The following is a 15,888-nucleotide window of genomic DNA, read 5'->3' on the forward strand; positions in this document are numbered from 1 at the left end:
TATAGAGCCAACCGCAGCTTTTGAAAATGTCAACTACCAACTACTTTCCAATCTCAAACAGTTCGGTTTTCATTGCAATTATCACATTTCCTAATTGGTCACCAAATGAATATTTAAATTGAAGATATTGATACCTGATGCTACAACCTCCAAAATCACACAAGGCAGCCACCTGATACCTATCCTTTTCCTGATACACATGAATGTCGTTCACTATTCTCGTAAATGTGCGCCGATGATTTCGAACCATTCACCATCGTCAAAATGCGAAATGCCTTGAGGATGCAAGACTTCTTCAATGTGATCTGAAAACTTACGCCAATTGGTGAAGCATAAATCGGATGGTTTCAATGCCATTAAGTGATTCGTAATCTCCATTACTCATAAGCATTCTTTTTCAATTTTACTAGCATTGTTGCAACCGTCTTCGGGAAGAAACTTCTGTTAATCGTTTAGATGTAGTTCTTGACTCTAAGTTAACGTTTGGAGATCCTCTTTGTTAGTTTATTTAATTAAGGGTATTAACCCCATGGGTTGTTCGCCTTGCAAAGAGTAAAAGAAAAAGAAAATTTATTAACGACGTATTTCACAAAATATTCTTAAATTATTGTTATTATTTTGTTGTAGTCCGGAAGATGTCGCGTTGGTATGTGGGCTCATAGTGATGTCTTTATTTGATGTGTTCTGAAGGTAGGTATTAAGGGTTTCTCCTGCTTTGTGTCGTCGTGGTTTGTGGGTTTATCTGGTTTGGCGGAGAAGAGGACCCACAGCATGGGCAGACTTGTACGTTGTAGCTCGGGAGAATCTTCTGGTTTATTGATAGCAGACCCGAACACCACAATGGTAGAGGTAATATTAAAAATTATAATTCATTAATTCAACAAATTTGTTATGGGATTTGCGTTCCGACTTTGTCTCATCAGAATCCGACACTAACTTAGTGCCAGAACCTGCAAAAAAGCAAGCCAATGCAGGATGCAAGGAACAAAAATTTAGGTGAAAATCAAGTTTCTACCACTAAGTACCAAGTTATTTATTGATCTATACCTGTGCCATCCTGGCTCGAACGTAGATTGCAGCAAGTTGGGGAAGGAATGTTAGTCGGACACCTGCTTCTGCTAGAGACTGTACAGTATAGTACTGCGCACTCCATGAGTGTCACGAGAGGAGAGAGATTATAAGTAGGGATTGATTTAAAAATTGTGCTGAAATTCGCACCCGAAAAAAAAATTGTGATCCGTGGGCACCCGGCCATTTATTTAAGAAATATCGTACAGGCGAATTGCAAGAAAATGTCTAGAAACATACATAGCACAAATTTTATATTTACAAAAAAAAAACAAACTAATAAAGGTAAAAGCGTCAACTAATCTCGAAAAAACAATTAAGATTAGTAAACAACCTTAGGCTACAACTAAAAAAACAAAACAAACCAATTCAAGACATTCCCAGTGGATGCAGGTAGACCTACAGTGGACTAAATTTCTTTATCAGATAACTGGGCGAACCCGTGCACAGAGGCGTTTACGCGCCTTCCGCGGAGAATGGAAAATCTTTTTCCAACAATAACATCCGGCCACTTATTTCAGATCTTTAGGAAGAAACAGGAGGTTCCCCCAAGTGATTCAGATTGACAATTCCCTCTTATTAATGTATTTATTTAGTAATTCATTAATGTAATAATTAATTTATTTATTTAATAATAAATTAAATTAGTGATAAATCTATTTATTAATTTTAAATTTATTAAATTATGAATTTACTAGTTTATTAATTTATTGATTTATCAATTTATAAATTTATTAATTTAATAATATATTAATTTATTTAGTTGTTAACTCATCAATTTTTTTAAATTTATTAATTTACTAGTTCATTAATTCATTAATTTGTTAATTATATTATTTTTTATCAATTTATTAATTTATTAACTTATAGATTTATTGAGTTATTAATTTTTATTGCATTATTTTTTTTTAAATTTATCAATTTGTTAGTTTATTAAACATCTGGTTTTTCTAGTATTTCGAGTTCCTTGTCAGTAATCAACGCCAACTTGATACAAGTTAGATAAGTCCAAACTAGCACCAAATTAGTTCCAGCTACACAAGTAGCCAAAAATCACACACCTTGCGTGAATGTCTGAACAACTGGCTGATACCGAGTGATGTCTCGGTAGTAAGCTCACAAGGTGCACACGAATTTCGCGCCAACTCGAACAAAGGTTGGCAGCACCCTCTCAGATTTTAATGATACTTTCTGTGCATGAAGACTTTGTCACAAAATGCCACTTTGCATACTTTGTTTTTCCAAAAATGATCCAGACTGTATTTTGAAAAGGGTCAAACTTTTTTTATCAATTTTTTTTCAAATGACTATAGGAAATAAATGAATAAAAAAATTGTAGCTGTGATTTTCACAAAATTATTCCAGTTTAAAAAAAAAATTGAAAAAAATCCTCATCTACTCCTATACTAAAAAAAATCTATTTTAAAAATTTAAAGTCGATTTAGTTAGTTAGGTTAGTTATTAGTTAGTTCGTTAGTTAGAATAGTTGGTTAGTTAGTTAATGAAGTGAAAGTATTGAAGTATTAATTTAGATCAGTTAGTTAGGTTTAGAGTTAGTTTTATTTTAGCTTAGTTAATTGGATTAGTTACTTAGTTAGGTTAGTTAGTTAGGCTAGTTAAAGTGCCCAACTTGAATTTTTGACAGAAGGTAGGGAACATATTTACCTATCTTGGAACAAAATTTCATTCAAATCAAAGATGGAATTTTTTGTAAACCTACTTAAAATTTATAATACGATTTTTTTTCAGTGTAGGAGTCGATGAAGAATTTTTTAATATTTTTATTCAACAGTTAAACTAATTTTGTAAAAATCACTCCTACAATATATTTTGTAAGATTTGTCATTTTTAGACTATAGCCATTTGAAAAAAATGGTAAAAAAAGTTTTACCCTTTTCAAAAGATCTAATTCATTTTTGGAAAAACAAAGTATGCAAAGTGGCTTTTTGTGACGAAAAAAGGTTTATTTAAATCTGAGATACTCTGAATACGATTTAGCGCGAAATTCGATGAGGAATATTGAACCAAAGCCGTCTTTTGGTATGGGACCCAAACGCATGCGAAAATAATCCCTAACACTAAAACACCAAACTTTAATGTTAGGTAGGGGAGACCGGGGCTAGTTGGCGGTGTTTTCAATTATCATTTTTACCGCTTTGATTTTGGTAGATCTTGTAAAATAGAACACGTTACATGAAAGGGTAGACTGTTGGCAACATTTTCATTATATTTCGCGTACTCCATATTCAAAAGCAAATTTTCGAAATTCTTCAGGCGATTAGCTGAAATAGTTGTCCCCTGCATAGACGAGAGGCACAAGAAAAAGTTTCTCTTACTGTGGAGTGAATTTCAGAAGTAAAAATAGATGGTGACTATTTTCGCACTATAAATAGTACCGCCAGCTCGCCCCGTGTGCGTTACCGCCAACTTACCCCAACCGCATATTTTATAAAAAAGGAATTAAAAAAATACTTTTGGGTATGAATAGGTATAAAATCTATACGGACACTGAAAGCTCTTTTCACGTACTATCGAAAAATATAATCGTTCGGGGAATAGATAGAAAACCACCTTAAATAACACAAAATGTTTAAAATTAAGAAAATTTACAAAGTATGCTCAAAAACACAATATCGCCCACAGCTTCTACAAAACATAATGTTTCGCAACAAAAACACATTGGATAATGCGTTTCACATTACTTGAGCTACACAACGAGTGCCAGAGCTTTATGTCTAATAGAAACGGAGAAAAGGGGGTTCCGCCAACTTACCCCAACCGCCAACTAGCCCCGGCCTCCCCTATTGTGTGCTCATGTACAAAATTTGGCCATATCCAAAAAGGTTTTCCGTTTGAGAATTGCATATTTTTATTATTTAATTTATTGATTCATTAATTTATTAATGTATTAATTTATGAATTCATTATTTAATATATTTATTCATTTTTTAATTAATTTACTAAATTACTAACCCATTAATTTATTATTTATTAATTTATTAACCTATTAATTTAATAAATTATTATTTGATTATTGCATCAATTTATTAATTTACTAATGTATTACTTCATAACTTTATGGATTTATTGATACTTTATAGATTTATTAATTGCCCCATTAATTATTAAAATGAAGTGTAAGCATTCAAGTATTAATTTATCGATTCAATAATTGATTTATCTAATTTTGAAGTCAAAGTTAAAGTATTAATTAAATTGTTCATTAATTAATCAGTTTCTATTTGAATTTTTTAAATTTCATGCTGAATAAATTTATAAATTAAATTATTAATTTATTTTTTCGCTTAATAAAAATTTATGTTTATTTTTTGTGCCTCTTTTTATTCAGTTATTTTTTATTCCTTTATTCATTTTACCTATTCTTTATTTCTCTATTTATAATTTTAACAATCGATTGATTTATTAGTTTACTGATTCTATAATTCCATAACTTAATTAACATTTTTTTTTGAATTTTGATTTATCAAATCACTAATTTATTTATTTTTTCTTAATTTATTAATGTTAATGTAATAATTATTTTTGTTGTGATTTGACTGTAGCGGTTTCAACCTAAGGGATACTCTCCACTTAATTCGGTTTAGAAAAATTCCTTAACCAAAAATCTCAAAAATTTATTTGCGAGGTTGGGAATCGACCACAGGTAAGCTGCGTAATTAGCTATCAATTCGGCAGCTATGTATTTAGTTATTTTCTCATTTACTTATTTATTTATTAATTTCTTCATTTTAAATTTGTTCATTTATTTGTTTATTAATTTATTTACTTATTTTTTTTCATTTTTGACTTCGACTAGTATGTAGTCACATTTTTCTCTTTACTTTTTAACGACATTCAATCAGCTAGAGATTACAGTATAGGGAAGTTATGAAAATTTAGAGTAATAATACTCAAGTTAGAGCAAGGATGTAAAATATACAGAGCAGAAAACTAGAATTTGAAACAGGCCTAAAATCTTACGGACTAATATTTTGTCTTGTGCTGGCACGAGTCGAGCCTAGGCAGTGTACTGCGAATCGCTCAGGTCTACCAACATGTCTTACGAAAAAACAGACTTGTCCATTTTTACACATTTAATTTTTTCTGCCGAATCTCAGCTTTTATTGCATTTTTTGCCGAAATCTCAACAGCTGAGATTCAGCAAACATTATTTTTTGCTGAGATCTCAGTAAAAGTGACGTTTGAGTGCTGAGACTCGGTAAATATTTCACCGAAAATCAGCAAGCTAATTTCACTTTACTGATATATCAGTTTCTAAATTTGCTGACTACACAGCTGTTGGGAAATTACCGAGCCGAATTGAGTGTGTACCGATACACGAGAAGTCATATAAGATCACCATTAGAAGCCTATCGACGCTTCACAGGTTTATTTGATTATTTGTTTATGTATTTATTTGTTTATTTATTATTGAATTAATCAATTTATTTTTATTAATTTTTTTATTCGTTAGTTATTTATTTAGATATTTATTTATTTTGTTATTTAATTATTTATCAATAATTTATTATTTTTAAATCTATCATGCTTTTATTAATTACATTATTAATTTATTAATCAAAAACGGTCCATGGTCTTAATAAATTTCAAATAGTCGAATTATAAAATTGAGAACAGTGACACTTTCTGTGCTAATGGACACCACGGATTTCCACAATGAAATAGATGTTCAACAACGAATGAAGTTCAAATGCAAGCTGTTGTCTGATCAATGCGTCCAAGTGTTATGCGATCCAACCTTGCATGAGGGGGGAGGAGGAGAGTCGTAGGGATAATTATGAAACGCTAATTTCAACTAGTTGGTGTATGAGCGAGCAGCACACAAGTAACCATAAGCACTAAGCCCTTATCCTAATTTGGTTATAAATTTGCACTAAAATTGCGTAGAAACCTTCTTTCGGCATTTACAATACTACCGAGCTCCACATTAGCGTTATAAATGCATAAAGGCAAAGGTAAAATGTTGCAGCTAGCGTACATAATGTTTTTATTACGAATATAAGCCTCAAAAATATTTAAAGCATATATGCCTCACAGTTGCATATAATGCTATTATAGAGCAAATAAAAAACCAATATAATACTGATTGAATACGGTGGTATTATTAACCCTTTCATGCCCTACTTTTTTCTAGTCCATGTATTATTTCAAAACTATTTTTCCTTGTGAACGGTGGGGTCAAGAAACACGAAAAGCTTTTTTTCATAAAGATAGGTGCCGATGTTCGAGTATCACTGAAGATAATTTTCGTAAAAACTTTTTTCATTTTTTTTGATAAAAACATTATTGACAGCATTGCGCAGCTAAATTCCATTAAAATTAAATAATCATCTTATATCATTAGAAGAGTGTCAAATACTTCTCTAAACGGTATTTTGATGTGCCTTCCTTTTTGTCCATCATACTGAATGAAAAGCACATACAGGAAAGTACCTCAAAATCATTGCGGATAATGAAAGCTAATTGAAACTGTCTAAAACATGATTAGTACCGATAATAGGCTTTCAATTTGGACAGTTCTACATAGGTGCTCAACAACAGCATTCTTAATGCAGAAAACGAGCTGTCAATTTCTGTACAATAATAGCACCATATCTTGCCTTTTTTAATTTTAATATTGAGCTCAGCCGTGTACGCGGATCTAAAGCAGATATACTGCTACGTTATGACACTGCAATCAACTTTAAACAGATCGGATCCTGTTTCGACCTATTCAAGAAATAAATCAGAGGAGTCATTTGCTTTGGATATTTAAGACCAATCAACGCATATTAAGTACATCCAACAAGATGCAGAAATCACAAACATGGAGCACCCATTTGAGCATTTTTCCCATTGATTTGACGAATATACCCATAAAATAAGGACGCAGTCATCACTAGAGCAAACTACAACGCACAATTCCAAAAAAGCTGCATAAACCAGTTTGCATTCAACAACAAAACACCAAAGCAGCATCATTGAAGTACAGCACAAACAGAAGCGGTTCGACGGGGCTGCCTTATGAAACTCTAGATCACCGATGAGGCAATGCAACAACTTACCTGCACAGTCAATAATCCTTCGTGATGTACCAAACAGTGACATATTATTTCAGAATTTTCGGTGATCTATTCTGTCAAATGCAGGCATTATACATTTGTACCATGCCAGTGTGAAACGCAGGTTGACGTAAAGCCTAGAATAATTGTGCTTACAGATCATCTAGGAATAAATACATGTTGATCGATGGAAATATTACTTATGATAAAAAAATACTCTTACTCAAATTTATTTCAAATAACTAGGATGCAGTGAATAAATTATACGGTGCTAGAGTAATTTTGAGCTTTTCAAGAGAACCAGTCTAGGTTGTAGGTCTCGTTAAATGCAACACAAAACAATGTATGATATCTGTTGTGTACCCACGAAATCTTTATTTATAACCGGTTTTGGGGTTTCAACAGTTCTAAAAAGGAAAAAAACTCACTATGAGTATTCCTAGAACATTGAAAATGTGCCCTACTTATATAATAAAGGTGAAAGGGTGGGATCCGTAACAAATGATACTTGAAACAGTTATTTCCAACAAAGTTAATGTGGTAACACGAATGCTGGTTCATATTAATCCTTCCTACCTGACCATTCCATACATACAGGATGACATCCATACTCAGACAACTTTTTGCATCTACATAAGTCAGATTTCCAGTTTGTCAGCTATGTAATAAGCTGGCAAACTACGGAGAACCCTGCGCTGAAAGTGCTAAGCAAAATTCATAAACTACAATCAAAATCACCCATAGCAAGGTTAACATTAAAATCAAAAAACCCATTCTCATCTTAATCAACAGCAAGGCCGGGTACTCCAAATAGATTTCTAGGTTACTCAGAACCATAATTCATAATACTTCCAGCCAAAAAAAGAACGGTCAGACGCGGCAAGGCCTAAAATCAGTTACTGCAGTATTAAACCGCAGTGGCGACACTTTTTTCCTTTTCTGTAGGAATCCCTTTTCTTTATGTGAATTTCAAAAGAAAAGATTTGACGACAGCCCAGTGGAGACGTGTCTTTTAAATCACACATCTCGACACAAACACCAGATCGTTCGATCGGTATTTATCGACTTGCTCGAATTATTGTATGTCCACCCTTGGGCCATATCTCGATTTTCCCTAAATTCCTCTCTGGTGCTACGCTTGAACTGCAAACGCGAAAGTGCGGGCGAAATCAATTTCCCTCTGGAAGAACCACTCCTGCATGGAGCATCGAGGTAAAACACTGCTGTGCCGTAAAGCAGGTCCATGTTGCGCGAAAAAAAAATACCCCAAACCCTTGGCCGGGAACAAAACAACCGCGTCAACAACAGTGTCGTCACAAGTTTGTACTTTAGCGAAAATGAACACCATACAACTAGCACGCAATAGCGACGGCGGCAACAGGGAACATTGTTTGGCTCTTGTTTGGTTTGCCGCTCAAACTCCGGAAAGAGAGACAACGATGTATGAAAAATTCTTTTCAAACCGAACGTCGCGTTGACAGCTTGCCTACCACACAATGTTTTTGGGCGCTCGCTCGGCTCGACTCGACAGTAAAAGCAATAAAAATTTTAAATAAATGTCTAATCCTTCGAATAACCCCTTTCGGGGTGATGTTTGTTTCTCTGTAGCGCGAATCGCGCGGTACATCCGCGACTGGTGGGAGATTTTAAGCTAAACTTATTTTTTTTATCCCGGAAGGGGAAACGTACAGGTTTTTATCTTTACGTCAAACTTCCCGAATGGAGGAACAACGGGCCGTCTGGGTAGGAAACGGCACATCAACGACAACACCGATTTCTTATATCGCAAGCCGGTAGGATTTGACAGGCTGCCAGAGACCGGATATCGGCTCTGGCTGGACACAACCACTGACCGGCCGGATATCACTCTCGGCATCAGTAGCCCAGGTGTGTATGTGTATGCTGAATTCCCACCCTCGATGACAAGCTTTAGACTCCCACTACTCACCTCCACAGACTAGCGTGACATCTGTCAGTGTGGCCGAATCGAACAGGTTGGAAAAGGCCGCCGCCAAATTCGACGAGTAGTTGCTCCATTTGAGACAGTACTGCTGCTGATCCATTGTGACTGGCGGGCGGATTGCGTTCAGTGTGGCGTTTTGAAGGACGGTGCCGGCGGCGATGGCTCTGATACTGCTGTCTCTGTCGACAACCTGTCACTTGAGATGAGTTGTTGGGATCTGTGGAAAACAGAAGGAGGAAACGTCAGCGGATTAGTGTGTGCAAAATCGGAAATGAAATGATTTTATTCGAGTAATTTCAACAGCGGAAAAGTACCACGATTCTCCATCGAAACAACGTATCGTCGCTGTTGTGCTATCTTATGACAAGCGCCATTTAGCACATTTCGAGAAAAAAGATTTTTAAAGTTTGAGATTGAATATCTTGAAACTTCTAAATGGTAAAAACAATTCAAAGAAGACAATTAATGCTTCTATCTATTCTGTATTACACTCTCAAATATCACAAAGTTCGGTTGACTATGTTGCGAGTTTTCACTATAAATGTAAACAAAAGTCGCACTTACACGTGTCGTAGGCGTGTATTGATGACAAAATTTGTATGGCGTGTCATAATTGTGCATGGAAAATTTTCCATAGAAAAAAAGCATCAATTATTAACTTTTATTAATATCTTCGGCTTTATTCGGCCTAGAAACAATCGATAAGATGCATTTTGAAGGAAATTGAGCAAGCAATCTAGAAAAAAATAGTAATTTTTAATTTCAGTGTTGCCAAACATGAAATATTGCCAATTTAAAAGTAAAACTGCATATTTCTCGCAATACATGTATTTTTATTTTAAAAATTATTATGCCATTGTGTTTCTCAGACATTTTTACATATAAAAACATCTAAAACTTCTACATTACTTAAGCGAATCCCAAGATAAAGTGATTTAAAGCAAAAAACTGACAATTTCTTATCACTTTTTTCGCTATATCTCAGTAACCAAGCAAAATTTCAAAATTCTGAAAACGTCATTTTGTAGAGAATTTTCAGATTAGTAATGTTGCATATCTAACTCAGTTTACCCCAAAATGGCGTTTGTCATAAGATAGCACAACAGCGACGGTATATCATATGACTTTTAGATAAGATCCATTTCCGTCGGCTCAACTAGCTTGATTGCCCTGTCGAACAGCTGTTGCTGAGCTGTAATGCCAAACCAATAATCAAATATTTATTCGCATCCAAACCGTGTGAGTGCGGCCCAAAAACGGCAACCAGCAACATCTTGAAGATCCCGAGCTTCATCACGCGTATATTTGCACTAATCATTTGCCCTGTTGGAACCGTACGATTTTGCGTACCTATTGATTACTAATGGCGGATTAGATATGCCGGCACGCAAGGCACACTCACTCAGCCATGCGGCGGGCGATCGCCTTCGAATACGCATAGTTTGGTTTTTTTTTTCTTCTTTTTGGCATATGGCGACGAGCTAGGGCCGGTTTTGTGTAGTCATAACATGCAAATCACTCAAACCGATCGTAGGTGAACAACATTTTTATTGCAATTTGAACAACAGATTGACAAATAAGTTGGGTCCCATAGTGGGCTTTTATTAGTGAACTGGATGCATGTTGACAAACATTCGAATTTAAATATATGAGAATAAAATATCAATTTAAGCCACTTCCTGTGCTAATTGCATTGCTTCCACACTGTTTTGATATGTCAAGGATACTAAACATTGTGAAATTACAAATACATCCGAATAGGGCAACGCTGGATGAAAATCGAGCGTCACATGTAAACCGGCTTAATCTCTTTCAGAACCCATGAATTTGAAAAATATATTATTACTGTGTTGGCTAAATACATTACTGTTTGTTTAATGAATTAATCATTTTACAATAATAATTCGATTGAAGACAGGTAGAGCCGGATAACCTTGTTACTATTTGGAGCCGGATAGAAATGTTACCAAAATATTCACTCACTTAAAAAAATATTAAGGTCTCAAAAGTGTTATTTGGCCGACGGACCCTCTAGCTTACAGAGGCCTAAATTACCGCAATATCTGCGAACGGTTTCTCTCGGAGTGAAATGATTACATGACTCTGAACTTATGAAATACTGGTTTGTTATACTTTTTGAGTATTTTGTTCGGTTTTTGGGTACAAAAACTACAAAAAACCGAAATTTGACTTTACCTTATTTTTACGAAGCTTCATAAAGTGTCTATTTTTTATAAAACAAATAAATCTCAGATTTGAGCAAGAGTAATAAATTACAAGCGAGATTTTATTTTCCTTTAGAGTGGGATGTACCAAATTTACTTTTAAGAGTTTGTTTATTTTAAATACAATTTTTTGTGAAACTAGTTGGCAATTATTTAAAAAAAAATTTAAGCTAAAACTCGCAACTTTTTTTATTGTGCAATATTCCAACGTGTTAAAATGGATGAAACATTTTGTACATTGATAAAGCACTGAAATAAAACAATTTTAGCAGTTTTAAGGTTTTCAGAATCTTTTATTCTAGTTGGACACAAATTATACGAATTTTGGTTACTCGAATTTTATAGTACATTGAAATACTTTGTATAATACCAATTGAAATCTATTCAACAATGAGTATCTTTCCAGAATCAGTTTAAACAAACATTTGAATGAAAAACATTGACATCAATAACTTAATGTGGGTGAACATGCAGGTTATCAAAGTCACCCCGGAATACGAAAACGGAGATCAACTTGAAATCATTTTTGGAAAAATAGCTGTAAGCGGACAATTTTAGGTAAAACCATCCAATCTTGTTCTCCTTACATTAGTACATGGTTTAAAAATTTTAAACTTGAAAAAAATGTGTTGCGTCTAAAAATATGTAATGATTATTGCGAAAAGCGATCAATGTCACCCCGGTTTACGGTATGCTGACCGAGAAAGGATAATTCACGTGCGCCGTTGAATTTATTTATTTATTTGTTTATTTATTCATTTATTTATCAAAATAATTCATCAGACAAAAAATAGTCTCAATGAATAGCAGGAGTCAAGTCATAAAATTGTAGACCGCGAAACTTTCTGTGCGATGATTCACCAAACTCGAACAGATCCTCGACCGTGGAGAAAGTTCGAATACAAGCGGTTATTCGTTCGTTGAATCCAAACGTCTCGCGCTGGAATCTAGGTTCTAGTAAGCCAGATGAGCGTAGACAACGTTGCGACGCAACGAAAATCAAGAAGGGACAAGATCTTCGGGGAGTCAATTTCAGCGTTGAGAAGCTTTGCTACGAACACTACTTGCTGAAGTTTTCTGTATTGTTCCAATGTGTCGAGATCGAGCAGGACACGGTGGATTCCGCCATAGAAGGTCTCGTAGTGCGAGTCGGACAAATCTCTTCTGCACCTGTTCAATCCGTAAGTTCCATGTAAGCTGAAAAGGACTTCAAATCAAAGAAGCTGTTTTCAAGTAGTGGACGAACCAGCGAACAATATAACGCCTTCATACAATGCGGGTGATTGAAATCCCCGCCAATTTTAGAAATAAAGCCGAATTGTCGGGATTAAAGCTGATCGATGCTGATTGAATGTTAGCTTCACCGAGGTCACTAACGCAATCAACTTTAGCGAGCCTTTGCCCATCGATTTAGTAGTCGTAACGTATCGGACTAAACATGCGGTGAAAAGATGAAACTTGGCATTTTTCAATGCTAATAATTATCCAGTTTCTACTACACCAGCTAATGTATCCAGAAGCTCTTGAAGACGGATGCAGTCGTCGATAGATCGGACTACGAGGTACAATTTCAAATCATCGGAGTAAACTACTTTGCACCCCAAACCAAACTTGCAAAGCAGCATCGTTGGTGAATAATACCAACAGTGGGGGTCCCATGTTGCTGCCTTTACTTGACTCTAGATTTGCTCGTAAATTGAGAGGAAACACAAGAGCCAATTAATTATTTATTTTTTGAGAGTTGTCCTAGTGGAGCTGTAGAGCTAGGTTTTCGCAAGGGATCCCCATCAGAATCACACACTACAATTGCAGACGAGACAGGCAATGGCACCAAAAAACACTGCTTTAGGCAAATTGTAGCGGGCCGGGATTCTCAATGTGATATTCATTGTACGGTTCAGGTATGTGCGGGCGTAGGGACTCGCGATCGCATGTATCATCACTAAGGGCTGGAGTATTTGTACGTTAACGTGTGCTAACGCGTATGTAACTTCGCGTGTATAGATTCTATTTTATAACCGTGTGCCTTTCGCATATGTTCTAGAATGATCGCGCGCGGACCGTGAATCCGATACTTAATTTTTCGTGCACGATTCAGATTCTAGAAGAAAGTGGGTTCTCGCATATCACTAGAGTTCCCAGTCATGTCGCAGTAGAACGTGTGGTCTAGTGGATATGAGCTTTAGTTTTTCATTGGTCCAACTGAATGTATGGACCTAAGTTGCTAGAATGAAGAGTGAAGATTTCCGGACGTGACCGATTCATGATCTCGCGCGTGTTTGCGGGTTTGCGTTTGAGATCGCGTTTAGAGCTTCGTAAGTACTAAAACGTTCACATTATTACCGGAGTGTTATCAAGTTTATGCGATCGCGGGCGTAGGTGTGAGTAGATGATCGCGAAGGGCTTAAGCCTTCGTATGTTGACGTGTTTGTCGCGTGTATGTGACTTCGCGTGTATAAATTCGATTTTGTAACCCTGCGGCCCTTCACATATTCGCTTCTGTTCTTGGATGGCCACGCGGACCGTCATTCTGATATTTAGTTTTCTGTGTACGGATCACATTCTGACTGGGATCTAGTTACCCCATATCACTAGAGTTCCCGGTCATATCGCAATGTATATCAGAGCTTTCTTTTTAATTGATTCAATTGAAGATATGGAACTAGACTTCTGAAATCGAGGATAGAGATTTCCGGACGTGACCGACTCATGATCGCGCTAGTGGAGTGGACTGTAGTTTCACGCTTGAGACCGCGTTTGAATGTTTGTAAGTGCTGAGACGTTCATATTGTCACCGGGATGTTATCATGTATGCGAGAACGCGGCTGTAGGTTGCATGGATGATCGCGAACGGCTCAAGCATTGCTATGTTTGTTTGGTCCACCTGAACGCACTGGACTTATGCTACTAGGGCCGAGAATAAGGGTTTGCCGGACGAAACCGGTTCATGATCGCGCGAACACTGGCATTTGAAGCTTCACTTTTGAGACCGCGTTTGTGAATTTATAAGTGCTAAACCGTTCACTTAGTCATCGGGGTGTTATCCTGTTTGCGAGATCGTGGGTGTGGATGTGGGTGTTATCGCGAAGAACTCGAGCATTTGTATGTTGTCGTTTTTGTCGCGTGTGCTAATGTGCATGTAACTTCGCGTGGATACATTATTTTTATAAGCGTATGGCCTTTCGCATGTTCGCGTGTTCTTCAGTAATCACGCGTGGACGTCTTGTTCAGTTTTTATTTCTATTGGTCCAATTGAGTTTGGGCCGCCATGATCAAGGATGAGACTTCCGGACGTGACCGATTCATGATTGCGCGAGCGGTGGGTTGATACTTGCGACCACGTTAGTAAATTTTTAGGTGCAAATGTTCACTTAATTACCGAAGTGTTTGAATGTTGTCTAGATTGCGGGAGTTCGCATTTGTGACCAGGTTTGTGTTATCGCGAAGGCTACGTATGTACGTTTGGAATGAGAGATTGTGAGTGTATATGAAATAATAATCAATTTGTGTTAGTGAGCGTTAGCATGGATCTAATTTAAAATATAGCAATTAAAGAAAGGTGCCTCCGGAGAGAACTTGGCCCTAAACCCACATTGTATATTATTGGACCATGGCAGTGGATGATAAAGGTCGCCAAGTTAAGTACTAAAACTGATCACAATGTAGCTTAACTAAAAAGAAAATAATCGTATCCGTAATACTGCTTTGGTGGAAATGCCCCCGGACCACATCAAAGTACAGTATCATGTCGAGCGTATTATTTTATTGCACTTTCACAAAAAATCAAAAGTTACGTCCATTTTTGCCAATTTCGAGCCATTTTTGCAGCGTCTTTCCAGTTTTCGTTAACTTCTGCTTGGCCATTGCCTCAAAGTCCAGGGTCAACTATTTATTTATCTTGTTCGTTCTATTTCGAGTTAACGGTTCCAGGTCAATCGGTCGAAAGCCATTTGGCCGTATGCCGTTTGACCGAAAGGGTCATTTAGGCGAAGGCCGAACGCCATTGGAAGAACCGTGTCCCAAATCGGTTATACCGAAAGCACCATTCCACCGTAAGGGTCATTTGGCCGCAAGGGTCATTTGGCCGTAAAGATCATTTGGCCGTAAGGATCATTTGGCCGTAAGGGTCATTTGGCCGTAAGGGTCATTTGGACGTAAGGATAATTTGGCCGTAAGGGTCATTTGGCCGTAAGGGTCATTTGGCCGTAAGGGTCATTTGGCCGTAAGGGTCATTTGGCCGTAAGGGTCATTTGGCCGTAAGGGTCATTTGGCCGTAAGGGTCATTTGGCCGTAAGGGTCATTTGGCCGTAAGGGTCATTTGGCCGTAAGGGTCACTTGGCCGTAAGGGTCACTTGGCCGTAAGGGTCACTTGGCCGTAAGGGTCACTTGGCCGTAAGGGTCATTTGGCCGTAAGGATCACTTGGCCGTAAGGATCATTTGGCCGTAAGGGTCATTTGGACGTAAAGGTCATTTGGCCGTAAGGGTCATTTGGCCGTAAGGGTCATTTGGCCGTAAGGGTCATTTGGCCGTAAGGGTCATTTGGCCGTAAGGGTCATTTGGCCGTAAGGGT

General features: G+C 36.7%; 1 protein-coding gene across 2 annotated transcripts in view; it reads right to left on the reverse strand.

Annotated features, from left to right (window-relative positions):
* The window catches only part of LOC131679641 (zinc finger protein chinmo), a 253,741-nt gene that overhangs the window by 79,542 nt on the left and 158,311 nt on the right, over positions 1-15,888 (reverse strand). For both annotated transcript variants that reach the window (XM_058960373.1, XM_058960371.1), the window contains exon 3: positions 9,079-9,310. In XM_058960373.1, coding sequence (XP_058816356.1) covers positions 9,079-9,193 — 115 coding nt within the window. In that variant the 5' untranslated portion in view covers positions 9,194-9,310. The remainder of the gene's footprint in view (positions 1-9,078; positions 9,311-15,888) is intronic.

Source organism: Topomyia yanbarensis, chromosome 2 (assembly GCF_030247195.1).
Source record: "Topomyia yanbarensis strain Yona2022 chromosome 2, ASM3024719v1, whole genome shotgun sequence".
NCBI lineage: Eukaryota > Metazoa > Arthropoda > Insecta > Diptera > Culicidae > Topomyia > Topomyia yanbarensis.